The 27,598-nt window shown below is 37.6% G+C and overlaps 1 protein-coding gene across 1 annotated transcript; it reads right to left on the bottom strand.

Moving 5' to 3' along the window:
* Window positions 1-99: 99 nt before the first annotated feature.
* LOC134679042 (ubiquitin carboxyl-terminal hydrolase 35) lies at window positions 100-26,845 on the bottom strand. Its single transcript, XM_063537854.1, has 12 exons — window positions 26,418-26,845; window positions 24,842-25,002; window positions 24,079-24,231; window positions 22,354-22,577; window positions 21,326-21,484; window positions 19,228-19,398; window positions 16,734-16,921; window positions 15,290-15,469; window positions 14,474-14,599; window positions 13,237-13,307; window positions 10,155-10,548; window positions 100-9,938 (listed from the first exon to the last, which is right to left on the bottom strand). The coding sequence occupies exons 2-12, from the start codon at window positions 24,993-24,995 to the stop codon at window positions 9,527-9,529; spliced, it is 2,232 nt and encodes a 743-aa protein (XP_063393924.1). The 5' UTR covers window positions 24,996-25,002; window positions 26,418-26,845; the 3' UTR covers window positions 100-9,526.
* Between the last annotated feature and the right edge of the window lie 753 nt (window positions 26,846-27,598).

Genomic DNA, 27,598 nt, shown 5'->3' with positions numbered 1-27,598 from the left:
ACATGAGATACAGCCTGGTGACAGGCAGACGGACGGACAGCGAGGTCTTAGTAATATGGTCCCGTTTTTAAAAACGAAACCTTTTAAATATAAACAAAACAGGCTTTAAAAACATTTATTTTTAATCCAAAGTTGATTTCACAATGTGTTACCTAAATACATATAATGAATATTATAATATATGGAGATAATTTGTCGAATTACAAGTCAAATAAATATAACTAGTTAAGCTACAAATATGCTAATATTAACCATTCAAAATACTTAAATGCTATAACTTTATTTACATAAAGAAACGCGAAACAGTTGTATAAGTAAACGTAAGACGTACAAAGTCTGTGTAAAAACGATTCCGCGTGATTTACCCCTGCCTCTGGTGAAATATTAATCACAACATTCATTTCGTAACGAACGCCTACCGCGAACACCGAAGTTCACATATTGCGGGCATCTTTCCCTTTTACTCCAATTATGGCGTAATTAAAGTGACAGAGAAAGATGCTTCTAGGTAGGCTCTCAGAGGGCCTGTCTGCCTATCTGCATTCTGTAGTTGAAAACTTAATAACCAAAACACAGGTAGGGTACCACCTCACTAAAGGAAATATAGAATCGTACCTTGATTGCAACAATAATGTGTTCATATATTTATGCTAATCTATTGATTTTGTTATCAAGGTCATTGTTAAAAAGAGTATAAAACGCATAGGTAATAACCAATGTAAGGAAAATTCAGAAGATTTGTTAAGAGGAAAGTGTACGCGCGCAACGCGATGCTACCCCAAAAAAACTAAGTCGTCCCCATTTTGCTCAATTATTTTATTTAGGGGGACTACTAGGCCAAGCAATAAGAAGTTATAGAGGGAAATGCTAGGAACACAATTTTTGACTACGTAACTTTGTTTGGACTAGTTAGGAGGTGAACATATCAAAAGTCCCCGGCCGTAACCCCGGTGCTGGGGGGTAGAGGGGGGAAAGAAGGTCTCATTTTTCGGTTTTTCACTTATATCTTGGAAATTTTGCGTCTTAGCGACATGACTACTAAGACAAACCAAAAGCTGATAAAATTTGTTACAAGTTTTATTCAGTCAAGTTTTTCGATATCTTGAATAGTTTTTGAGATATCCGCTCTTGAAAGTTTATTTAGGGCTTTCAATTTTATCTTGATATCTACATTAGTGACGCTGCTAGACCGTGTTTGGTATCATTTTCGTATAAATCGGGGGTGCTGAATTCAGTTTTGGTATCACATTGACACCATTCCTAAGAAAAAACATATAAACTTTAAACAAATACCTTTTTTTTTAAATTCCTCTTCACGCTTAAACCGCTCAACCGATTTAATTGAAATTTGGTATACAGATATTTCGAGTCCCAAGACAGGACATAAGATACTTTTTATCTCAATAATCATCCTTTAAAGTTGTGAAATGGAGTATGGGGGGAATTCAACTTCGTCGACGAAACTGAATTCCTGAGGTTAATACTGCTCAAGGTAAGGTTTTAAGTCATGTTTGGTATCGCTTTCATCCAAATCACAGATGTATTCCGTCCTAAATTTCATCTAAACCGGTTCAGCGGTTATTGACTCCCCATACAAACTTCCACCCCACTTTTCACACCCTCAAAAGATGCTTTTGGTTATAAAAACTATCCTATGTCGTGTGTCCAGATTTAAACTATTTCTATACCAAATTTCAACGAAATTGGTTCAGCGGTTTAAGCGTGAAGAGGGATTAAAAAAAATATTTATTTTTAAATTTTGGTTTTACTTCGGAATGGTGTCAAGGTGATACCATAAATGAATTCAGCACCCCCGATTTATACGAAAATGATACCAAACATGGCCTAACAGCTTCACTGACGTAGATATCAAGATAAAATTAAAATCCCTAAATAAACTTTCAAGAGCGGGTATCTCAAAAACTATTCATGATATCGAAAAACTTGACAGGATAAAACTTGTAACTAATTTTATCAGTTTTCGGTTTGTCTTAGTAGTCATGTCGCTAAGACGCAAAGTTTCCAAGATATCAATGAAAAACCGAAAAATTCGACCTTCTTACCCCCCTCTGCCCCCCAGCAGCGGGGCTACAGCCGGGGACTTTTGATATGTTTACCTCCTAACTAGTCCAAACAAAGTTACGGAGTCAAAAATTGTGTTCCTAGCATTTCCCTCTACAACGTTTTTTGAGCATTCATTTCTTGACCTATACGTTTGTATGGAGAATCAGTCGTCCACTATCCTCTTAAATGAGTGAACTAATTGTAAGCAAGGTAGGTTAGTATTTTATTTTCATTGTTGTGAAATTTACCTAGTCATAGCCAATATGTACAGGCGCTAACAGACATATCTTAGCGGTCAAGAGATTAACACTGAAATAGCAATAGAGTTAGACCAAGATAAGTCTGCAACGATTATGATAGTGATAGCACACGAGGTGCAAGTGTTATTTATTATTTATATGTCATAATTTCATAGAAACTTGAAGATTAAAATAACACTTGCACTGCTCCGTGTGCTTTGAAATCCGTTGCTAACTTATCTTGATCTAAGTCTACCTCTAAGATCTGTATAGTAGAGGGTTTGTTCGGATATTTGTGAACATCTGATCGCTCCAATATGACTTTGCGCACCGCAAAGTCAGGTGTATTATGGTCACACTGACATGCCATGGAATTACGTACTTCTCGTTCTGACGACACGAGCTCTATACAATATAATAAATAATGTCATGTCGAATGTGATAAAGCGCGACTAAATATACTATAACACGCCTGTAGACACCAATATTTCCGTTTTACGCGACTGTGACATCCGAATGAACAGCCGAGCCGCCTAGCCAAGATGCCAAACATTTGTGCCGTAACGAAATGCTAATGTCTCTCTTTCGCACTTATTTGGAAGAGTAATAGACATTACGATTTCGTTCGCTGCGGCGCAAACGATTGGCATTTTGGCTAGTCCCTCTGGTATGACTGTCACGGGCCATACATACAGTTATTTTGCCAGATGACATAATGCTCAATGTTTGTGAACATTTGAACACACAAAAGTTCACATTTATGCCACGAACTTTCCACATAATCATTAGTTAAGACATATATGCCTGACGGTGTTAATAGCGTAGAATGGAACAGTCTGAAGGATCTGAAGCACTCAAAGCTCTTTATGCAAAAAGTAGACATGGGCGTCACGGGCTGGAGCAAGATGCTATGGAAACTTAGCAAAAGACAACTCCAAATTATAACAGGGGTGTTTACGGGGTCATAGAAGCCAAGATGGGCCAGCGTCGGCCACTCCAAGAGACGCAGCCATGCGGTAGAATGAGATAGCAATATCACTTGCCCCCTCTAACGTATAAATGCGTCCATTGGAGTGGCTGGCGCTGGCCCATCGTGTAGAGTAGCCATTAGCCAAGATGGGACACTGACAACACCGATTCTTGAATGTGTGGCGAAGAGGAAGAAACAGTAAGACACAAACAGTGAATGTCACGCCCTCGCCAGACAAAGGAACCAAAGTAATTCAAATGAGCTCCATCATCCGGCACATGGCGATGGTTGACAAAGCTCTTGAGTAGGCGAAAGGTCATTCTTAGGGGTCCCGAAATCATAAGATAATTATGTTTGCAGTTCACCCCTGTGAAATTAAATGCGACACATGCTAGTTATCCTTAAAACTGTATTTAAATATAAAAAAGATCCTATGGCATCAACACGTTCACTGTCCCAATCGAATTGTTAACCTTACGGTTTTGTAATACAGGCTTGCCGTGACCCATATGTGGGGCACGGACAGTGAACGTGTTAAAAAGCCAACGGGAAGGTATCAACAATGATTGATATATATTAAAACGAGAAAAACGAATAACTATTGAACACAAAATTCGGTGTGAAATACAGTAGGCCTTTGTACTAAAATTAATGACCACACTTAGATATAGTTTTACATATACATTAATAGTTACCATTGCTTTAGAACTATGTCGTTATTACTGAGACCCGCGAGAATTTACGTAATATTTATTGTTAAAGTACACTCAAATTCTTTCACCTGTTTATTGGAAGAGTTACTCAACAGAATAAGTACATAGTATTTTGATTGTGGCCGTTATGTGAATGTGTGACCAAGATACAGTATTATACAAGGACCACCAAGATCTCTAATCAAAGCATCTGTGCAAAATTACATATTTCTTTACATTATTTTAGTCACTTGGTGCTGCGTAGACTATACATATTGTTACATATCCTGAACATTTATATTATAATACGGTTTAAATGCACTACATGTTTGTTTTATGAATATTATTACGTACAGATAATAATGCACATATAATATAATTATAGATATATTGATTTATATACACTGTACACTTTTCTTTCAGAACCTTTACCCCGGATCATACAGCATTATTATATAATCCAAAATACCCTACAATCACAACTTTGTTCAAATAGACACCCGCTTATTCATAAATCTTAATATACCTACCCATTATTGTGGTATAATGTTATACCTTTTTTTACAAGTAGGTACAAATATCGAAGCGACATAAGGACAGTTGAACGACAAGGCGATTTTTACGCCGAGATTTGTGCAAAGAGTGGTAAAAAGAACTCCGGAAAATTTTACAAGGAATAAAGTCTTAATTTTGGAACTCAATGTCAATACATCATTTCCCACACAAAAATGTGAGAAGTGTCCGACAATGTCCCATTAGAAAATTTTGGAACGCTTGTCGCATGAGTATACTTAATAGGAAATATTACGCAAAACTCTGCGTAGAGGGCGCTAGTAGCACAATCTGAGGGCCACCGTGAAATAAGAACGAAAGTTTTTGTTATTTACAATCTATACCTCTATCACTCTTTCGAAAAAAATATCGAATTTCACGATTCCCGGTAGGCCCTCTGTAAACAAGCCTCCTTGATGCATCAACGTCATATTTTATTATCTGTGAAACTTGTAAAAAAACTGTTTAAGGCATAATATGTAATAAGATTACTCAATGGTTATAATTTGTGCTAGTGATGCACTCTGGCGGCAGAAAATTGCAGTCATGCCTCCTCTCATGCGCGATAGGGCTTGGGCTATAGTCCCCACGCTAGCCCAATGCGGATTGGGGACTTCACATACACCTTTGAATTTCTTCCCAGATCTATGCAGGTTTCCTCGCTATGCTTTCCTTCACCGAAAAGCTAGTGGTACATAAGTTCCGAAAAACTCATTGGTACGAGCCAGGATTGGAATCCGCAACCTCCGGATTGAAAGTCGGATGTTTATCCACTCGGCCACTACCGCTATGGACTATATTTTGGACAGCAGGACGCTAGAGATTAATGTTTGTAAAATGGTAAGATGCGTTATAATAAAATGAATGACGACAATTAGTAACAGTCATCTTTTTTCGCTACCTTTAGTTTGTGTTTGCTAGATATTTTTTAAATATACAGTGTGGAAAGATAAGTCGGGCCCTGGAGGGAAACTACCTTAAATCCTTATGCTGGCTTATTTTACTTATAGGAGACATTCCTTTATTTTTAAAAAGAAACAAAACTGCATTTAAAGATTTTTCTTTTTTTTTCAATTTGGCTTGTCTAAAAAAATCTTTAGTACTAAATATTAGATTTTATGGATATTTTATACAAGACGAGTGTAAGACCTATTGTTTCTTGGAGAAATGTTATCATTAATATTAACTGTATCAACTAGTAGAATAAAATTGCGAGTGTTATTTTTTGGAATTTTTAGTCGGTTCGAGTCCCGGGCGAGGCAAGCGAGTTTTAGAAAATCTTTGAATGCAGTTTTGTTTCTTTTTAAAAATAAAGAAATGTCACCTTTAAGTTAAATGAGCCAACTTAAGGATTTAAGGTAGTTTCTCTCCAGGGCCCGTCTTATCTTTCCACACTGTATACTTTCCATACTAAATGTTTAATTAAATATACAAAAGAAATTGGGTGGCGTGTATGTAATATTGACTTCAGTCTCTTTGTAATAAAGTAGAAATTCAAATTTAAAAACCCATCACAAATAAGACGTACAGATGTAGTGCATAATTATTTCCCATCGTATTTTTCACGGAAACGTACCAACGTGTATTGCTGTATCAGTCAGTCTCGGTATAAAGAGTCTACTCTTTGTTGACTGAAGTATTATAACAAATACGAACTTTACATCTGTAATTTATCTGTACACATGAGATTATAATTTTATAGTAACATTTATACATATATAAATATAACCCTTAATGACGGAAACACCTTGTTTACTTATTTACGTATAATTTTAAGACCTCAAGATCTTCATCACTCAATTTCAGTCTCGCCAAGATAAAAATTAACAGAGCATCGAGACATCCCTATCCCGTAGCAGCGAGCGTCAAACCCAAGAATTGTTCTGGTCTAGTCATTTCAAGTATGACTAAATAAAGACATGTAAAACAAATATGTAAATGTAAGTTTATTGTAGTTACATATTCGGCCCCGAGTAAGTACATTATCGTTTGGCTAAGATTTCTTGTTTCTTGTGATACCAGGTGGGGCCTGCAACACGAGCAAATAACCTAAACATACTTAGATACTCTTCAAACAATAACCCATTTCTCAATAACTTAAAATTATGGAGACTTTAGATTTCCTATTTTTCATACATTTTAAATATTATTATCAATGTACGCTGTCATCAGTGTAATTGACGTTGCTTGTTGAGCTTCAAATATAACAAAATTCGCCATACATCGAGTTTCAGAATAAACATCAAAGTGTGCTAAATAAACATCACATCACATGTATAATAGTAGCTGAACATGTTGATCAGTTTGAGGAATAGTCTGGTTTTTTTTTTGCTCCTGTTACAGGCACCACCCGGTATATCGAACGCTGTCATGACAGCATGACATGAATGACATGAAATTAAGGAGTCATTTGGATAAGGAGCAGACAAGACTGCCGCGTCTGCCGCGCGCCAGGAGTGCCTACATTTTCAATATCAACTATCATTTTATTGATGGCCGACCGGTTAAGTATTAACCAATATCAGAAAAAAGCAAACAACTTAATATGTGATTAAACTTTTGTAGTCTTAGTGCGGAAAGAGAAGAGTAGTAGAATGTATGGGTTCTCTTACATTCCACGACTCTTCACTTTCCGCACGGAATATAAATACGAAACTTTCTCCTCGTTACAAAAATAGCACAAAGGTAGCTTTATTATTATTATTATTTATTATGAGTACTTGTGAAATTTGCACGTTTACAACAAATGGCGACTAATTTGATTATATTTTCATGGCCAAAGCATTTATATGATCAATATAATATTGGTTATCAAATATCGTGCTTTTAAAAAAAATATTTGAATACATAGTATATATACAAAAAACGTATAGAACACATTTTTTTATGAATAAATAGTTTTAACATTGAAAACATTACGTTAGTTTATTTGCGCACAAAGTCCAGCTCTTGCGTTAACAACGTTATGAACATTTTCAAAGCATAAATTTAGAGATTGTTATGTGTATGAATAATAGAATAAGGCAGTGGCTAGAGCACCGGCGACCGCCGTTGCAAAAACATTTTTCCCTTGAAGGGAATATCCATTCAAACCACAACGCAGTTGTCTTGTAAAAAAAATTGCAAGTACACAACCTTACATATAATAAACCATATTGGGAACGTCATAAGTGATATTTGGAATTTACTTATTAATTTTAAATTTTTTGATGGCATTGTACAGTCGACGTCAAAGATATGTTTACACTTTTGCACCTTACTCCTTTGTAATAAGGCGAAAAATGTAAACATATATTTGACGTCGACTGTACCACATTCACCCATTCACTTCAAATTGATAACCACAAATGTACAACTGTGAAATAGTGACACAAACGTTACTGACGAAAAGGTAACCATACGATACAGATAAATCTCCTATAGGTATGTAACCAAAACCATAAAACAATGCTGAAGTTTGATGCCTATTCATTGCATGTTAAGGTAAATAATACGAAAATTGTTTTGCACTTAAAGGAAATCTCTCGTCCAGTCGACTTCTCCCGGACTAGCAACAACATCTCTGTAGCCAATACGTTGCTTGATTAGCCAAATTTCTAAGTTGTCCAATAAAATTCGAGATCTAGTCCTTTGGGACCTTTATCTGCTTCACAATAGTCGTCGTGATCGTGGCTCTCATGCGAAGATGCTGTTGAATCTAACTGCGCGCTTCTTCTAATTATTAGAAGAAATGAGTGATATTAAATAGCACTCATTTCTTTTGAACAAAACAAACTGGCACAGTCAACTATAAAAATATGGGTGTAGCCGACTTATTCAAAAATATGTTCCATAGTTCTGAATTCGCTGACATAAGAACTATGAGACATATTTTTGAGATGATTTGTGCACCCATATTTTTACAGTTGACTGTACCTAATTATAGCTATTTTGATTTTTATAATGATAAGAGTGGATAACAACAAAGAGTCGTTTCCTATAACTGACTAAAGATTCAAACTGGAAATCGAAAATGTAAAGTATTACAGGTCATTGAACATTACAATTTTATTATCATGTAACCATTCTGACAGTAGAGTTACTGTAATTTAAAAAACGACTAACTATACAAGTCTATGTTTTCCTCGCAAGTGTATAGAAAAACTCACTATCTCTCTTAGCTTATTTACTGCGCATGAGCGAAAGAGATGCCGCATTAGCTAACGCGGGCAACGTAGCACGAATCATAATGTACTGTTTACTTACGAACGTATACACTTTCAACGCTAAGTTATTATAATAATGTAATTTTATAAGTTGTACTTATAGGTGTACCGCGTTAGGAACTCGGTTTGATACTAAAAGCAGATGGATTTTAATCTAAATGTTCTTCAGCAATTTTACAGCGGTTGTGACTTGGTGAACATACTACGTGTAACATTGATATAGTGAACCTGTCATCAAATAGTTTAGCTACTGCCGACGAAAGCAAATGTTTCTAGTGTAAAATCAATCACTAAATCGTTCATTCAGATGTAAGCGTAAACACACCGGAGAGGCGTTCAGATTCAGATTGGTTTCACGTCAGTAGGCGGGTTTGCCTCTTGGCAGGGAGATACGCGTATACAACATCTAATGCCACGCCCTCACGCACACTACTAAATTGCAAAAACAGGACTGAAATATTGATGTTACTATTATAAATAAATATATTAGTTTCTATCGGAAAATATCTCACTCACATCTTCAGTCCAGATCAACAACTATATCACAAAACGGATGTGCATGACGAACAACATATACTTAGATTTTATAGTCTGTCAAAATCTTATAAGTTAATTCACTTCACTTGATGTATGCGTCACGGCTAATAATAAAAACCAACTAATAGTCTATCGTAAACTAAACTTTGTCGCGTTTCCTTGCAGCGTTAATTATGTCACTTTTTGATATGGAACAATGTGTCCTTATTGCTCGGGATCGACGTAGTCTAGTACAGTGAAATCAATGTACTTGTCCGATCGGAGCCGTCATGGCCTCGTGAGCCGCATTTTGCGAACTGTTTCTACGTAGTGTTTGTTGTGAGCCATGACCGACTCCTGCACCTTGGGGGGCATCTCCTCCAGCGAGGGCGCGGTGCCCTCGTCGATGTCGGTGCGTCGATAGAACAAGATGTAGGGCGTGCTGGAACGATTCAAGCCACTCAACTGGCCCTCCTCGGCGGCCGACACCACGTCGTCGTTGTACATGTGCCATTGTCCATTGTCTTTCGCTAGGGTGTAGTAGTGCCCGGAGTCGAGCGTGGTCCCGGCGTGAATAACGGCAGCGTACAGTATGTATGCGGAGTGGTCGGCCTGGGAGCGCACAGTCGGCAACGTCACCGTGTGGTTGTGATGAATCGAGAGCATTAATTTGGTTTGAACTTGCAATTTCGGCTCAAATCTGTAAACAGAAAGCGATAATGAACAATTAATTTTATTACGAAACTCAGACCTTTGGAAATATCAATTTCGAGAGCCGAAAATCAAATCAATAAGAAATTTAAATAGACGCGGACTACACGCACGCGACCGGCGGCCGAAGGGCGAAGAGTCAAAAAGTTATAGAAACAATTGTTATTTGTTTACAAATCGAACCGTACAGATTATTTATACTCACTTGAAATTCTTTAGCACCAGAATGAGAAACTTGGGAGTAGTTTCGATCAGCACGCTCCTCTCGGCGTCGCGCAGGCCTCCACAGTCGCGGCACTCGTATCTATTGTCGCCGGACAACCGCTCCTTGGAGCAGTAGAACTCCAGCAAGCTCTGCACGCTGTGCTGGGTGCCCTCTAGCTTCTCGGGGAACGCGAGCTGCAGGTCCCGGAATACGTCGCGGGAGAGAGAGGACGAGTGGCACTCGGTGCACTCGACGCGCGTGAGCAGCACGCCGCCGAACATGCTGTCGATGAACGAGTCCCGCCGCAGGAACGCCGACTCGGTCATGCGCATTCGCTTCTTCAGAGGCAAGTGCATTTCGGGGTCGCCGTGCCGCTTGAGACCTGAGCTGGAACCTGAAACGAAGAAAATAAATTAAACTATCTTCATTTTATTGCAGAATGCATAAAGCACACTTGTGTTTAGATAATCAAAGTGTTAGTGTTTTTGTATATTAGGTCCTTACATATGAAATTGGCGTTTGGCGAACTGGCAACTTTGGTTCAAAATATGTGGCGTTCGGCTAGGAATTCCAAATTCAATTTTATTTCAAATTTAAGACCATGTATTTCTGTGTTCGAATTACGAAATTTATTTGTTATCGCGTCATTTGTTTTTCTTTCACATCGTTCTGTTCACAATATGGAGAACTTAAAATATCGCTATATTTACGAATATGAGTTTCACCTCGGCACTAGTGCTGCAGAAACGGCTGGTAGGATTAACAATGCGTATGGGGAAGCTACTGCAAAAGAAAATACGGTACGTTATTGGTTCCAACGTTTCCGTTCTGGAAATTTTGACCTACAGAACAAGCCCCGTGGACGGCCGGAGACAGAAGTTGATAACGAAGAATTAAAAGCAATTGTGGAAGCAGATCCATCGCAAACCACGTCAGAGTTAGCGGCAGGCTTCGGTGTGAGTGATAAAACCATTTTGATTCACTTGAAACAAATTGGAAAAGTGAAAAAAACTTGAAAAATGGGTACCGCATGAATTGAGCGACGCAAACAAAGAAACACGCGTCGAGTGTTGCGTTTCACTTCTCAACCGGCACAATAATGAAGGCATTTTGAATCGTATCGTTACTTGTGATGAAAAATGGATCCTGTACGATAACCGGAAACGTTCTTCACAATGGCTGAACCCAGGTGAACCAGCCAAATTCTGCCCGAAACGAAAGTTGACTCAGAAAAAGGTACTGGTAAGTGTCTGGTGGACTAGTGCCGGTGTCATCCATTACAGTTTCTTAAGATCTGGGCAAACAATCACGGCTGATGTGTATTGTCAACAATTGCAAACGATGATGGAAAAGCTAGCCATTAAACAACCCAGACTGGTCAATCGATCTAGCCCACTGCTGCTTCAGGACAATGCTCGACCACATACGCACACAGGCGAAAAATCAATAAAAGTCGGACAAAACCAAAAAACTTCTAAGTAGCCCCAACAGGCAAAAACCAATCTTAGCGGGTAGTCCAATAAACAGTGCACGCTACTCGCATAATCATTTTCATGTTAGAGTCATCTACGCGACACGTTCTCATTCCAAAGTTCGACTTGTTCAAAGGCGAATATTTTAGTGCTCTGCGAAGTGTTACTTATGTGCTTACTTATTTATCGTTTGCTTTCAGAAAGTTGTGATTTAATGATGGATACCCTTCCAGGAGGTAATAACCTAATTACTAATCGTTACTTTTGATAGCTATGCTTGCTTGTTTATTATAAAAAAAAATAAGTGTAATGTCTTGTATTTTTTGCACATTGTTCAACTTCACCAAGGAGAAAAGTACAACTTCCTGATAGATCCGGTTTTGATATTATCAATTTTAGAAACTACAGAACTTGGGTTTTAACATACAACCATTATTTTATGCGACCTTACGCGACATTTTAACAAAATTTTCATTTTAATCGATGACTAGTTTAATCAAAAATGTGACTAAGCGACATTTTTTTTTAGGCAAATGGCTATGGAAGACACTTTCAAGAGACTTTTAGTGTCTTCCGATCCTTATATAACAGGACTAAGAAAATTGGGTGGTAAAAAGTCGCTTCCCAAGAAGCTTCGCTTTTAGAAGAAGATATTATGATCAAAATTTAATAAAATGTCATAATATAATTGTAATTTTGTTTTTATTAGTTGGCAAACCTGCATTAATACGATTTCTATAATAATCCTGAATGTTTAGGTTTTGTCCGACTTTTATTGATTTTTCGCCTGTGTGATACGGCACGTTTGACGGCCGCAAAACTAAGGGAGCTGCGACTGGAATGTCTTCGACACCCACCATACTCCCCGGACCTTGCTCCAACTGATTACCATTTAATTCGGAATTTGGACAACTTCATGCAAGGAAAAAAATTCAATTCTCACGAGGCTGTCCAAACGGCCTTCAAAGATTTTATTGATTCTCGCTCACACACTTTTTTTAGTAAAGGAATCAATGAACTACCTTCGAGACGGCAAAAGTGCATAGATAGCCATGGTACATACTTTGACTAAATAAAAAAATAGTTTCATAAAAAAAAATCGTTTTCATTTCTGCCATATGAAACGCCAATTTCATATGTAAGGACCTAATATATACGTCGGAAATAAGCGTAACAAAATTAATTCGTGCTAGACCCAATAAAATAATGTTTAATGTGTTCAAACGCGAAAGTTTTAAATGTTATATTGTGAATATACTGTTTGGAAATCACAACAGTAGCCCATCAGATGACCCAAAAATCTTGTGGTAAGGAAGGAAGTAATAAAATTCAATTCCACATTGTTTATTTAAGTCATAAATGTTCGGGTCATGGCGTATTCCTTTGCGACGCTCGTCTTCAGCGATGGTTTTGGTTTACACGGTAAAGTACGCAAGTCGTCTTTTTGACCAGTCTTATACAACTGTAATTGCATAGAATCTCTTCAGGCATTGTTGTTTTTATTGTGGTATCGCTACACATATACTTAGGGGTGTCTTTCTATGTACCTTTTTGTGACAAATAATACATGTGTAAGTCAGTGTCTATGTCTACGAAGTCGATAAACTGACCGGCTGCGCTGCTCCCGGGCCGCGGCGACACGGACCGGCGGTTCGTGCCCGGATCTGAGTGTTCGCCGTCACTGTAACACAAACTTTATTTAATATAGTAAAAGTAAAGTAAAAAAAGCCTTTAATCTATCATAAAACACATTAAATAAAATAAACACATAAAATTGTAAAGTGGTTATTTAATATAACACTAGGTTTATTGATTTAGTCTTTCTTCGTATATCGTATCGCCTGTGTAGCACAGAATACTCCTATTTGTACACAGTTTTATATAGCTTCACTGCGCATATTTCTTTGTATGTTTGTTTCTAATCTTGTGACTTAAATTTTTCTTAATATTTAGAGTACTTCCGTAATTCACATGACGAAGCAATGATTATGCTGACACGGAGCTGATCTGATGATGCAGTCGGAAGGTAGCCAAAGGAACTCCTCAATGAAAGAGCACAAACACATCTCGAAAGGTAGACAGGTGATAGACATGCATATGAGATGTAAGTCAGAAGTAAAAGTGTGTCACAAATTTTTTTTCGACATATTTGTCCCTACTTAATAAGTCTGACAACACGGATTTATCCGCCCATAGAACTATGACCCACCTTTTTACTAAATGAATGCACTTCCCGTACAATTTGTTATCTAGCTACATATAGTATACGCGGAAGTCCTGTACGATCTTTATCCGCATCCGATTCATCATAATATCGTGATTGAAAACCCCCCAAAAAAAATTGGCAGAATTTATAGTGTTTGGCCTGCTTGTGCTGGCATGTGGGTGACATTTATTATAATATATACATATTATGACTTATAGCAGTTTTCGCAAAAATACAAAATGAAGCCACGTCACCTGTATGATATAAGCAAAAAGAATAGATAGTATAGAGGGTCGTCATTGTGAATTTTGTAGTCACAGTAAATTTACTGCCATCTATCGACACACGACTAAAACTCAAAATGAAAACAAACAAAATTATCAAAAAAATTTATATATATGGATAAATGATTTTATTATTTTTATATCATTTTGATCCATGTTCATTCACTCATATCTATGTGTTAAAATTGTTAAATATGAAACGGTGTCCTCAGGCCATCTAGCCGAGCATAGGCTAAAGGTGTGTGCGGCATCTAACCGAGAATGACTTCTTGATTTCAGGGCACGTTTTTTCCTTAGATTTTATTCATCTTATACGAAGGTTTATGTCTTTGATATAAGTAAAAATGTTCCAGTTACCTAGAGTGTGGTGGCGAATGCGGGCTGTGTGGGAGCGCCCTGCGGCCGACGATGATCGGCGGCCGCGTGTAGTCGAAGTTGCGGTCGGACCCGTGCTCGTGAGACTGCAGCAACTCGAATAGGTACCTGATGGAAAATGGAACTTCTATAGCCAGCCCATTTTTACCCAGATAGAGTCAATTAAGTCTACAAGGGGTCAAGTTTGGCGCAAACTTAGCGTAGACGCGGGGCTCTAAATTGTTTATTTATAGGCTGAGATACGGTAAAACTATCAAAACGTAATGTCCGATATCCCACTGCCACCTGAAATGTGGCATTAAACGAGAATTTAGATTACGAGACACAAAAGAATTTCTTGTACGTAAATCTCCAGCGACAAGTATAAAGCTCGAGAATATACTACCAATTTGTTAGACAAGTCATGATATCTTACCACACCAAATATCACTTAGTCAGCAGAAGTATTAGGAGAATGGCATTTTGTAAGAGACATTCTCGAGGAGTGGAAAGCATCAATACTGTTATATTCCCACCCGCCCATCTGCTTCCCAGTTTGTCGAATAAACTGGTTTATTTTGGTCAGATAAAGTTCTCAAAATTATAGTGTCGAAAGAAAAAGTTTACATCAAACCGGTCGCGAGCCTTGTTTTGTTCATATCTATTATCTTTTTATATTGTATAACTTGCGAATTCGTTGGCGAGCCTTGTTTTGTTCATATTTATTATCTATTTCTATTGTATTACATGCGAATTCGATGCATTCTCGAGCCCTGTTTTGTTTACATTTATCGCTGTACAGTACCATGTATTACTTACCCTAGAAATTCAGAACTGTCATGCTGATTATCCTTAGTAAAGAAAGGTGGTTTGACCACAGAGAAGAATTCATCGGGGTTCAGTTTGGTGCTGATTGAATGCATCATTTTGGCGAATAGCATCCCCATCTTTGACCAATATGGCACTGCGTTCATCTTCAAAACTGTGTGGGTACTGAAACTGTAGTAATCAAAATCTATTTTAAGACAAAGATTATAAAACTGATTAACACATAATACATTTTTCGCATCAATATAGCTTTTTAGGTCACATACTCGTAAATGATCAGAAGCTTAATCTTAATAATCTTTTTGGTTGTCAATAAACTGTGTTATTTGTAATCCTAATCCCAAACACGAAGAAACACTAAGTCACTAAAAGCATTGCAGAACAATTTGGCTATAATTTAGAAAGCTAGATGGCGTTGGACAGGTCCGCCAAAACGTATTAAAGTTACATTACTAATTACAGGATTATAAAATGTACGCTCAATAGATAACCAAAGTTAACAAATTATCACGAGCGACGTTCTTTCTTTTATTACCCATTTACTAGATAGTTACTAGCCTTTGAAAAATCTGTCTCTCTAATTATTACACTGATTACACCCTAGTTCATAACAATAAGTATTTATTTCAGTAAGCATTGCACATTTAATTAAACAGAACTCTGACAAGTTGTATGTTATTTATACGAGAGAAAACTTGAGCTGCGTTTCTACCGGAGTATTAATTAATGAAATAGAGGTTAGGGTATACAAACTCAATGTTACTACTTTCGCTTTGAACAAATTTTCTGAATATAGGTACTTAGTTATCTATCACTGTAAACAAATGTAAAAAATACAATAGTTTTTGCATGCAGAGCACTAAACAAAAAAATTAATACAAATAATTAACTGGTTAGTAAAATTATAATTTATAACATAAGAGCAAGCGAAGCGACAAGCAAAATAAACAAAAACTCGGAGTGGCTTTAATAAGTCTAATTTATAGACAAGCCGACAGAACGCCACAGGGAAAACACAATTAAGTATAGGAAACATAAACACAAATGAAATACAACATGCCATTTGCGCGTAGCAAAAGAAATAAAAATACCAATTTGGAATAGTCTGATCGTTTGTTAAAACAGTTAACTGCTTCTGTTACATACAAATAAATAAACGCACGCTGCTTTTAAGCTGCTAACATAAAAAAAACACAATCAATTTAACGCAGGGCTCGGCATAAAGTCATAATCAAAACCAGTATGTTTAAGTTTAACTTCTCACTCACTTATTTCATGCTAATATACCTATAACCATATATGCACCCATAATACAAGATAATCCTTGCGCGACCGCACTGCGCTCTGGTTTACTGATTAGAACCGGGTTCATATTATAATATTTATAATTCATAAAATTCGCAATCGCATGTTTATTGTCAATAGTAAAACTTACGGTCTAGTGACGAGCAACGCCTGCATGACGCTATTCATGTAGCAGGTGTTGCCGAGATTGAGCAGGCCGACCTTCCGCATGGGCGCGTGCGAGTTGACACTCGAGAGACACACGTCGCGCGCGCGCCACGGCGGTCGCTGCAGGAACCGACAGTCGCGGGAAGCCATGTGTCGCTCCAGGCACGACATCTGTGTTCATTTAACTGTGTAAACCCTTTGCTAGGCTAAGGCCCACTTGCACCATTCTATAACCCGGGGTTAACCGGTTAAAACTGGAGTTACTATAGTTACCAATACAAATTTTCATTCAGTAAGACTGACATTCGATGGTCACTTTTGAACTGTCAGCTTGGTAAAGGGTTAAAGAACTTGGCAAAACAATGAAACCTCGATTGTATTATGGCGGCGGCTAAATTCTTCAGCTTTTAAAGGCCCGTCTAGACTCTAACAGAAAATACGAGAAGATCTTTTCAGGATTTAATACAAGCTTTTGTCTTACTATAGGGTGTGGCCTGTAACACAAGCAAATAATTAAAACAAAGATTGTACTCCTCAAACGGTGACACTTTTGTTTAACAACTTTTAAAAATAATGAAGTATTTAGACTCCCTATTTTTCATACAAAATAAATATTGTCTTCAATGGACGCCATCGCCACGCCATATCACTGTGATTGACGTTGCTTGTCACGCCTTAAACATAACAAAATTCGCAATATATTGCGTCTTAGAATAAACTTTAAAGTGTATTAAAAATCAAACTACAAGTTATTTTTAAAAGTCGCTGAACAAATGTTGGTCAGTACAGCCTACAGTTAAATTTTTTGTTCGTGTTACAGGCCACACCCGGTATAACGCACTTTTAATATAATGACGTACTATTATTCAACATATTTCTACCAAATCTGGACTCAGTGAGGTTTCGTTGTTTCATCATAGTAGTTATTATGGACGCTGTATGATGAACTCATCAATTAAGCTCTTCTTATGAACAATGAAGGTACTCCAAGATAGTACTATGTATCTTCTTTATGTTAACTCAATAACTAGATACAAGTAACGTTTAGGTATTTGGGAAATCTATAAGTCGGCGGCCGATCGTAAGATCAGGCAGATCGTAATGTTCCTGTGTATTGTTTTGAGGATAGTCACATTAAACCAATATATAGGTAAGATAGGTTCGTTAGGTTGCTTCAGGTGCCCGAAGGGCAAACTCCGGGCTCCGTCGACTCAGGGAACGAGTCAAAGATTTTCACGTTTCACGATATGCCTAGGAATTTCACGATATGCCTGATCTTACGATCGGCCGCCGACATATACAAAAACATGTGTAGCCGCTTCGGCTGTATGGTGCCGTCTAATGTAGCTACGTACGCGTCTTATCCTTTGTCTATGGACACAAATCACAGTCAAAACTGAATGGCACTAATAACTTGTCACCATGTCCAGCAGAAAATGCTTAACGATAATGCATAGACACTATCGAATGCCTCGAATGCGTCCTTTGAAATGAAGGACGATAGAATATTGAAAGTGTGGACAGATTATGTGGGTGTATTATTGATTCGTTACTAGATAAGAGCAGCTTGGATAAAATAATTTAATGCCTAACATTTCTTGTGTAAAATTCTGTTTTCTTGAATCCGTAGCCTTAATTAGGAAGTTTATACATTGTTTGTTTCTTACCTTATCGCAATCTCGCGAATAAAGTTTTTCTATAGGTAGAGTTACTTAGTTAGTGCTTCTGGGCATTTTCTATAGGTAGAGTTTATTTCCAAAAAAAGGGAACAGTCTAGGGATTTAACCCTTTAGTGGGTGGCGGCAAGATATTTGCCGTCAGAAAACTCAGACATTTTATTTATTTTTCACAATGAAGGCGTTGTTAGTTAATATACATTTTAGTTCGCATTGGAGAATATACTCGAACCAATTTACGAAAAAAGAAGAGCTAAAAAAAAAAGATAAGTTATTCCATCTCTTGTAAAATGTTAATTATTTAGCATGACCTTGGATAATGCCTACGTTTGAATAAAAAATATCTATCAATAAAATTGGTTCCGCTTGATTTCGTTAATAATGATTTCTCATAAATAAAACGTCAAATTAGTCCTTTTAAACATTAAAATAATTTATTTTATATATTCATACCTACATATAAAACTACCTATATATAAAACTACCTAAAAAAATTCAGTTGCGCTATGAAAATGAGTTCTTTATGATATTTACTGAACTACAGTGGCAAACATATTGCCGTCGTGTAACTTTGAAATGACAACAGAAGGAAAAAATATTCTTGCTCAAAATTTATAATAACCTCCATCGTACGTTTTTGCAAACTTTTAAATTATTGCTTTAAAAACATATTGGTTCAAAGGTTAATTTCAAGCCACTTTATAACAATCAATATGGAATCCGGTAGGGAACTCACCAATTTCCTAGACCGTACCGTAATAAACAGTACAAAAAATTGCGGAACAATATTTTTAAACTCACCAAGTCGGCGTGTTTTTCTTTGAACATGTCCTGAGCGTCGCCTTTGAGCAGTTCCATGCGTCCATCGACCATCGCCGTGAGGATATCTACCACGTCTTGGAGGATCTGACGACTCCACTGGCCACTGTCGGCCGCTAGGTTCACTAGCACAGTGCCGACGTGAGGGGAGATCTGATTGAAATGAAACCAAATAATCATCACAATAAATTGATAATTGTTAAACGTAGAACTCGGTTCAAAAGTTACGGTGTTAAAGACTCTATATTTCTATAATTTTTTTGACAAAGAATTAATTTATATTCAAGCTCTTATCGCTGAGTCGCTGACTGTACTTTTCTTTCAACACTAAAACTCATTGAGACTATGTTAACAATCTCGGACACAACTAGGTTGCGTTGTTTTATCACAGAGTTCCAATTGCCAATTTACCTCCTCCTGTGTCCATCATCAAGATCAACTCGATGGTACATACCATAATAAGTATAAAATTCTTGAGGTACGGAGACAACTTGCAGTCATAAAATACTTCATTAGATTAATACGTGGTTCAATCACGAATCCGTGGTTACTGCAATATGTCACTTTTAAAGTACCTACGCCATTTGTGAGAACTACTCTTCGACCCCGCCCCACACCTCTTTTTATAATTCCCAGCACCAGCACAGTAACTTTAGTCACTAGCCCTCTTTATGTAGCACTGAATCACATAAATAATATACTTCTATTCGACCCCCTGACAGACATATTCTCACAGAAGGAACCGAGACTCTTAGGCACGGCAACTCGGTATTTGGAGTCGATCTCCACGCCCACGACTATACCGTCATAATTTAGTATTAGGTATTACCTATTAGTCATGTATATATTAGTTTATAGTAATACAATAATTTGTTATGTTTATAACTTACATGTTTCGTATATCTGTTAATGTAAGTTAGTCAATGAATAAATGATGATAATGATGATAATAATATTGCATTGTCACTCAACTTGCATATGCATGTGAAGTTTAAGCTCAATCAAATAATGTGGGAAGTGAGTCTAATTTTGCTATATATTAAACAAACATCTTACAAACAAACATTGCAGGTTAAACAAAATATTATAATAAAAAAAAGCGGCCAAGTGCGAGTCGGACTCGCCTATGAGAGGTATAGGCGGTATCGCATATGAGGGTTCCATAGCAGCAAGTAACTTAATAAAACTGCGGTATACGATATTTGACGTCTTAAAAATAACTACTTACTAGATCTCGTTCAAACCAATTTTCGGTGGAAGTTTGCATGCTAAGTAACAGTCATCAGCAATAGTATCTTACACAACTAGGGCCGCAAAAATATATGACGCGCTCTTATTGCGCTCCAAATAAGAACGTGTCACATATTTTTGCGGCCCTAGTTGTGTAAGATACTATTGCTGATGACTGTACATCATATATATTTTTTAGTTTTATAATTCTCTTATTTTAGAAGTTACACCCCTCCTGTAACTTCTGGACACATTTTACCACTTTGGAAGTGTCTCTCGCGCAAACTATTCAGTTTAGAAAAAAATGATATTGGAAACCTCAATATCATTTTTGAAGACCTCTCTATAGATAGATAGCCCACATGTATGGGTTTGATAAAAAAAAAATTTGAGGTTCAGTTCTAAGTATGGTGAACCCCCAAACTTTATTGTTTTTTTTTCTATTTATGTGTGAAAATCTTAATGCGGTTCACAGAATACATCTACTTACCAAGTTTCAACAGTATAGTTCTTATAGTTTCGGAAAAAAGTGGCTGTGACATACACGGACAGACAGACAGACAGACAGACGGACAGACATGACGAATCCATAAGGGTTCCGATTTTTGGCATTTGGCTACGGAACCCTAAAAAACGAATCGAAAAAGATCTCCGTCCAGTATTGTGTGCGGTCTTTGTTACAGACGGTGATCTTCGGCCATCACGAAAATCAGCTTTATTAAAATCAAATTAAAGCTGTTTTTCACCTGAAATTTTTCTGGGGTGGCCCACGCAAAAGCGGGAGACAAGGGCAACAAACAATGGCCGGAGATCTCCGGCGTGGGTAGAAAACAAGCTAATTAGTACTCACTCTGTCGAGAGCTTCGGCGGATTCTCGCAGCGAAGCCATGATGTGGAATATGACGTCAGCGACGGACTGGCGGAGCGCCACCGGGTTGCCCATGGCAAGGAACAAGTGGCCGACATTGTCTACTGACACCTCCACCAACAGATCAAAATGTTCATTTTCCTGTAAGGGAACATCATTCAATGATGATTATGATGTAAATAGTTTATTTTTAAAGCACAGACTATCACATTAAATTAATGGATTAATTTAAAAATTGCTTTTTTAACAGAGCCTTGGCGGTCTATAAACAATGGCGTCAGCTGTGAATGTGAAATAGCTGGTTAGTTACTATAGTTCGTTTCTTTTAGCATTAGAAATAAGGTTAACAATCTTGATGATGATTTGTCTTTTAATTGAAAAACACGTTTCAATAATAAGTCACGCCAAATATGTAACAAATATTATGAATTTAATACCAGCATTTATATTCTTCTGATTTCATAAGTCATAATTCCTGATTTTAAAAAGCGTTTTTCAATTAAAAGACACGTCAAGATCGCTTACCTTCTTCCTAATGCTAAAAAAATGAACTATACCGCTAACAAGGAGGGCAACCCCTCGTCATTCAACATACGTCATTCATTATCTCAGACTTCGTTCCGGGCACATTCCATCAAACAAATTCAAGCACCTGATGAAACCAACGGCTTCACCAAATTGCCAAGAGTGCGATAAAATAGAAGATGTTCACCATGTGTTGATGGAATGTGTCCGTAATGAGGCGCTGAGGAGTGACATGACATTTATTAAATCTACCAACATAGGTAGTTGCAACATCGTCCTGGCATCGCCACTATCAGACGAGGCCAGGTTGATATGCAAACTATACTTAAATGTGATGTAGTGGTAGTGGTGTAGGTAATACTTCACTACTACATCACTATTACTATTGGATCTCATTACGGGGGTGACATCGTCACTGCGTGACAAAACCCTATAAAAAAAAGAATTAAAAAAAGTCATTCATTATATTTAGTGACAAAGTGTACCTCGAGAGCCTTGATGTAGGCCATGACCCACTCGCCGAGCGTGGGCGTGCCGTGCCACTCGTACATCCAGCGGTAGAGGCAGGAGAGCGAGGCGCGCAAGCCCGCGGCCTCCGGCGAGTGGTCCGCCTGCTGCACGAGCCAGCGCGCCGCGGACAGAGTCTCCTCGTCGTTCAGCCCGTCCAGCACCACCAGCACGATTGACGTCGCTGGGCAAGCGTCCGACTCTGTAGCAACAATAATTAATTAGTTCATTCCACCTGAAACGTGTGCACAAATCACACGAGGTGTTTTCGCCGACTTTTTGACCCCCCTCCCCTATTTTTTATCCGATCTAATTTTAAGATAATAGTAACTACAGTACTATTTATCTTAAAATTGCATATATGTATATAGTACTCGTGTGGTAGGTATTTTTTCATAGTTTCGTTCACTGTAGAAAAATAGGTAGACGTGAGATCTTATTATTATACGCCGTCCCTCAACGTATTCTTTCGTGATTTTTTTCGTGATCACTAATGACGATGAAACCTCTCTCAAAGCTCAACTGTAATTAATGACACAGAATAAATAATAGTATTAGGTACAGAAGACTCACTCTCTAACAAAACGCGTCTGTTACGATCAGCACAGATATGGCCGCTAGGTGGCGACAGCGCCACGCGCGGCTTATGACAAACCCCAAAATTGGGGTCGAACGGATGTACTTTTAGCTACCTGTAGCAAAGCGACGAAATCGCGGAGTGAGTCACGCCTGTTAATGATTGAAATCCGTAGCTGCAGGAATATCAGCAACACAATTATTGTGTGCAACAGTCACAGTCCGGATAAGGTCGGGATTAAACTACAGACACGAATACGATCAAGCTTTTACCCTGGATACGACGCAAAGGCAAGCCTTGATTGATGAAGTCTGGACCCTCTGGGACATAATCACTTTGTTAATTGGAGATTGCCTGCAATCAGGGATTTACCCTAACTTATCACTGCATCTTATAAAACATAGTACCCCGCCGCGTCTCTCTGTCTGTGTATTGTTCGCGATAAACTCAAAACTCCTGAACGGATTTTCATGCGGTTTTCACCTATCAATAGAGTGATTTTAGAGGAAGGTTAAATATGATTTGTTAACCCCTGCGAAACCTGGGCGGGTCGCTAGTAACATAAAGCAGATTCAACTGTTGTTATACTAGAATCACAAAATATTTAAATTCATTTTAGGGTTCCATACCCAAAGGGTAAAAACAGGATCCTGTTACTAAGACTCCACTGTCCGAATGTCCGTGTGTCTGTCTGTCACCAGGCTGTATCTCATGAACCGTCATAGACAGTTCAAATTTTCACAGATGATTTATTTCTGTTGCTGATATAACAACAAATACTAAAAAGTACGGAACCCTCGGTGGGCGAGTCCGACTTGCACTTGTTCAGTTTTTATAAGAACCCTGTCTAGCCTGCCGTTTATTTCAAACACAATTTTAATAGCAAACAATCGCACGATTTCATTGATGATAAGTAGTCGCAATTGGCGATTGCAATCCCCGACATCACATGCGCGTCGCCGAACATGCAAAAAATGATTTACTCCTTTTTAAAAGACTCTTTCAACTGCGTTTTTGCAATCGCGCACACGCTCTTCGTTCATTAAAATCAGCTCAGCGGTTTCCATGTGCAGGATGTGAACTCATTCGACTGCAGCATCGCCCACAGCTGCTAGTGGGTACTTACGTGGGTCGAAGATGAAGGAGTGGAACTTGTCGAGGACCGCAGTGATGAGCTCGTGGCGGACCCCGGTGTGCACGGAGCTGACCACTCGGTGGAGGAACTCCTCGATCGACTGCAGTAGCTCCCACAGCTGCTCGTCGGTACCAGTAGTGCGAGCTGCACACAAATAACTCTATTTTTAACAGAACTAATATTAACTACATTTCAAAGTTTTTACTGTGAGCGGTCAGCAAAATTACGTCTAGGAACGGATACTCTTTCATACTTCTGAAAACGTTTTTACCCTTTATGCCAGCAGTGTATATAGCTAGCAAACAATTAACTTAGATATGCGTATTTTTAATTCACACTAGATCTATTTCTACGAGCAAGTTACTTGCGTCAGCAAATAGTCTATCGCTACTCTTTTTATCGCCGCCGTTTCGACACTGCTGACTTATGGTTTGTAATACTTATTTGCGATACAAGTGCGGAAAAGAGGAATTTCCTCTTTTCCGCACTTGTACCGCTACAATTTGCGAATTACCTATTCGCACGTGTATCGTACAAAGTTTTACAGTACATATGGCCCTTTAAACATTCGACATACGCACTGAAAGCGCTCTTTCCTGCTGTAAAAATTATACCAAATTAATTACAAACAAGTATCAGGCACTAATTGCACTCAATTGCTCACTATGTCTCAAACAGTGCACGTCTTCACAGTTCAAGCTGCTTCGCGCAGACTTTCCTTGCACAGGTAGCTAAAACGGGTAACAATACTTACAGAGACATTTCACAATATCTTGGCAATTCCTAACAAGTTCAGACGGAGGCGGCAGATAGTGTGGCTGCTCATTCATTAACTTGATATACTGCATAAGTGAATTCAGGTCAAGCTGGCGATTGTCTTGCACCAGCTCATGCTTCTTCACCGCCATGGTTGGTCTAAACAAAAAAAAATCTTGATGAGAACAAATTTTTCAGCTCATTACAAAATGTAATGCTAGTTTAATAAAGACTGTTTACAGAAACAACATTTCTTTTCTAGGATCTACGACTAAGATGATGGTATGCAGAGAGAAACATCAGAATTACATTGGTTTTCTTTATCAAAATTTGACAGCACACAGTGGAGTTTACAAGCACAACAATGTTATGCAGCATGAGCATTTACCATTCCTAATTCTTGACGAATTGCATTTTCTTGACAGATGGATAAAAATAGCAACAAATTGGAATCCAATAATTGGTAAAAGAAAAAACGGCAAACCTAAAACAAAATGGGATAAAGACTTAATAGAAACAATAGGAGGACTGGAAAGAAATGGCAACAGACAGACCAAAATGGAAGAAAATATTGGACAAATACTTAAATATAATTAAAAAAATATATAATAAGAAAAAGGCGACTCGGAAGAGGCCTAGGTCAAACAGACCTTACATACATGCATACAGAAATTAACATACACATATAATGTAAAATAAAATGTTAACAGTTTGTATAATAAGGGCTTTAATAATGTTGGTCTAAACAAATATTTATGAAATTAATATAATGTAAAATTAATATAATATAATGTAATATAATACTAAAAATGTGTATATTATATCAAAATATGGTACATTTTGGTAACTTGCAAGTAGTAACTGACATTTTAGAACCTTTTTGACCAATAGGCAAAGTCACATGGTTTGATTGTTTACATTTTTATCATTAGTGAAATAATATTGACCAAAGTGCAGATTAGATTCAGTCGTTAGAAAATATAATAAAACATTTAATGAATAATAAATAAATTAATTAGTATTATTTGAAACTAATTGCACTACAACTTATAGATCAACCTGTGCACAATGTTTACTAACATCATGTTTATGATATAAATATTCATGCATGCATAAACAACATTATTCAGAAAACCAAGGTATTTTATATAGACCATTGCATAATTGCTGGAGTCTTCCAGGAAAGTATGTTCCAGGAGTTCAAGGAAGTAGTTGATCAGTGATGTATGACCATTGGCAAATGTCTTGCCCTACCTCTCGCGATTGGTCACTGCCTCTGTGAGTGCAGCCATTATTTTTTACGAAAATAATGGGTTTACATAAAGTTAAAATTGCGGGAGCGGACGAGACGTCCGCGGGCAGACGGCGCGCTCAATTTGCAGTCCGGGTGAGCGCTACCTACGCAACAAACCCCAACCCCGATATCAAAATATTGCATCCCCTTTATCACATGCGCATTTGCATCCACCCAGCAATGGCTCTGTAACTATTTACACCAGCTCCATAAAATGGCCTCCACGGCCCATCTGATAACAAATGATTACCATATAAACGGTAGTGAATCGCATACTTACGTGCTTATGCAAAACGCTGACAAATAACAATCACTGCATATGAGTTCACCACTTCTTGTCAAAAATAGAAATACACATTGTCCCTTACACTATAATATCTTTTAAATCTGTGATGGAACGACGACAACATTGTGGAATCCCGTATGGAGAACTACCACAAAAGAAACATACGACTTGGAGTGAATTCGTATCCCTATAACAAAGTAATCACTATTATGTCCGACTTCATTGAACATCGAGATTAGACATGTCGTCTAGTTTTAATTAGCAACGTGACACAATACACAATGATTTGTTATTTACATGAACAAACTCTTGATTATTCCAATTTTGATCTCAGGTTGTTGATATATAGTTTTACAAGCGAATAAATTGATTTTTGTTTCGATATCAAAATCTTCCATGAATCGCAAATGTAACCAGACGAGTTGTCTTTGGTCTATGATTGACTAAATCAAACCATAAACAAAATTATGCCGGCTACATACGTAACGATAAATCGTTGCGATAAAACTGTGCAGTCCGACTGTGCAGATAAATCGAACCGTGTGTATGACAAATCGTTACGATAAATCGTTGATCGGTGGCAGTTGCAAATTATATCAGAAAAATCGTTGTCGAAGCGAACTGCACAGTTTTATCGTTACGTGTGGATGGCGATCGGTCATTTCGGCAGTACTTCACGTAGCTTGCTTGTGTGCGCACGTTCGTTCCTCAAGTAAATAATGAAAAATATAAAAATGAATCCATATTTCTCTTGGTCACGTCATTACGCGTGAACGGCTGGACCAATTTCGCTAATTCTTTTTGTCTTAAAGTTGGTCAAGCAAAAAATAAATAAATTTAAATTTAAATGTTTATGTTTATTTCAGTAAAATATGCACATCATATAATATCAAGCTTAACTACTAATCTTAACTTTAAAAGATTTTTTGAGTTAAGGAGTCTTATTTTAAATATTTATACATAATTAATATTTTTTATAGGTACATTTGTAATAGCATAATAGGTCATATAATTCGGTGATTTCGGTATACTGCCCTCTTATTTTAATTAGGTATTTTTTCATAATATTTCTTGCTTGTCTATTCGTCCGTCCTTCTATAAGTTTTAGTAATTCCTTTGAAAATCTATTCAAGATGCTCGGTAAGATGCAGTTCCACACTCTATGCCTGTATACA

Source organism: Cydia fagiglandana, chromosome Z (genome assembly GCF_963556715.1).
Source record: "Cydia fagiglandana chromosome Z, ilCydFagi1.1, whole genome shotgun sequence".
Taxonomy (NCBI): domain Eukaryota; kingdom Metazoa; phylum Arthropoda; class Insecta; order Lepidoptera; family Tortricidae; genus Cydia; species Cydia fagiglandana.
This window is presented reverse-complemented; position numbering and strand designations above follow the sequence as displayed.

What these genes read in the sequence shown, in the direction of transcription:
- LOC134679042 (XM_063537854.1), bottom strand. Translation starts at nt 24,995, where the DNA reads ATGGCGGTGAAGAAGCATGAGCTGGTGCAAGACAATCGCCAGCTTGAC. An exon ending in AAGAAAAACACGCCGACTTG is followed by an intron (nt 16,922 to 19,227) that starts GTGAGTTTAAAA and finishes AAATGAACACAG; the next exon opens with ATGTCGTGCCTGGAGCGACA. An exon ending in CATTCGCCACCACACTCTAG is followed by an intron (nt 13,308 to 14,473) that starts GTAACTGGAACA and finishes TTTGTGTTACAG; the next exon opens with TGACGGCGAACACTCAGATC.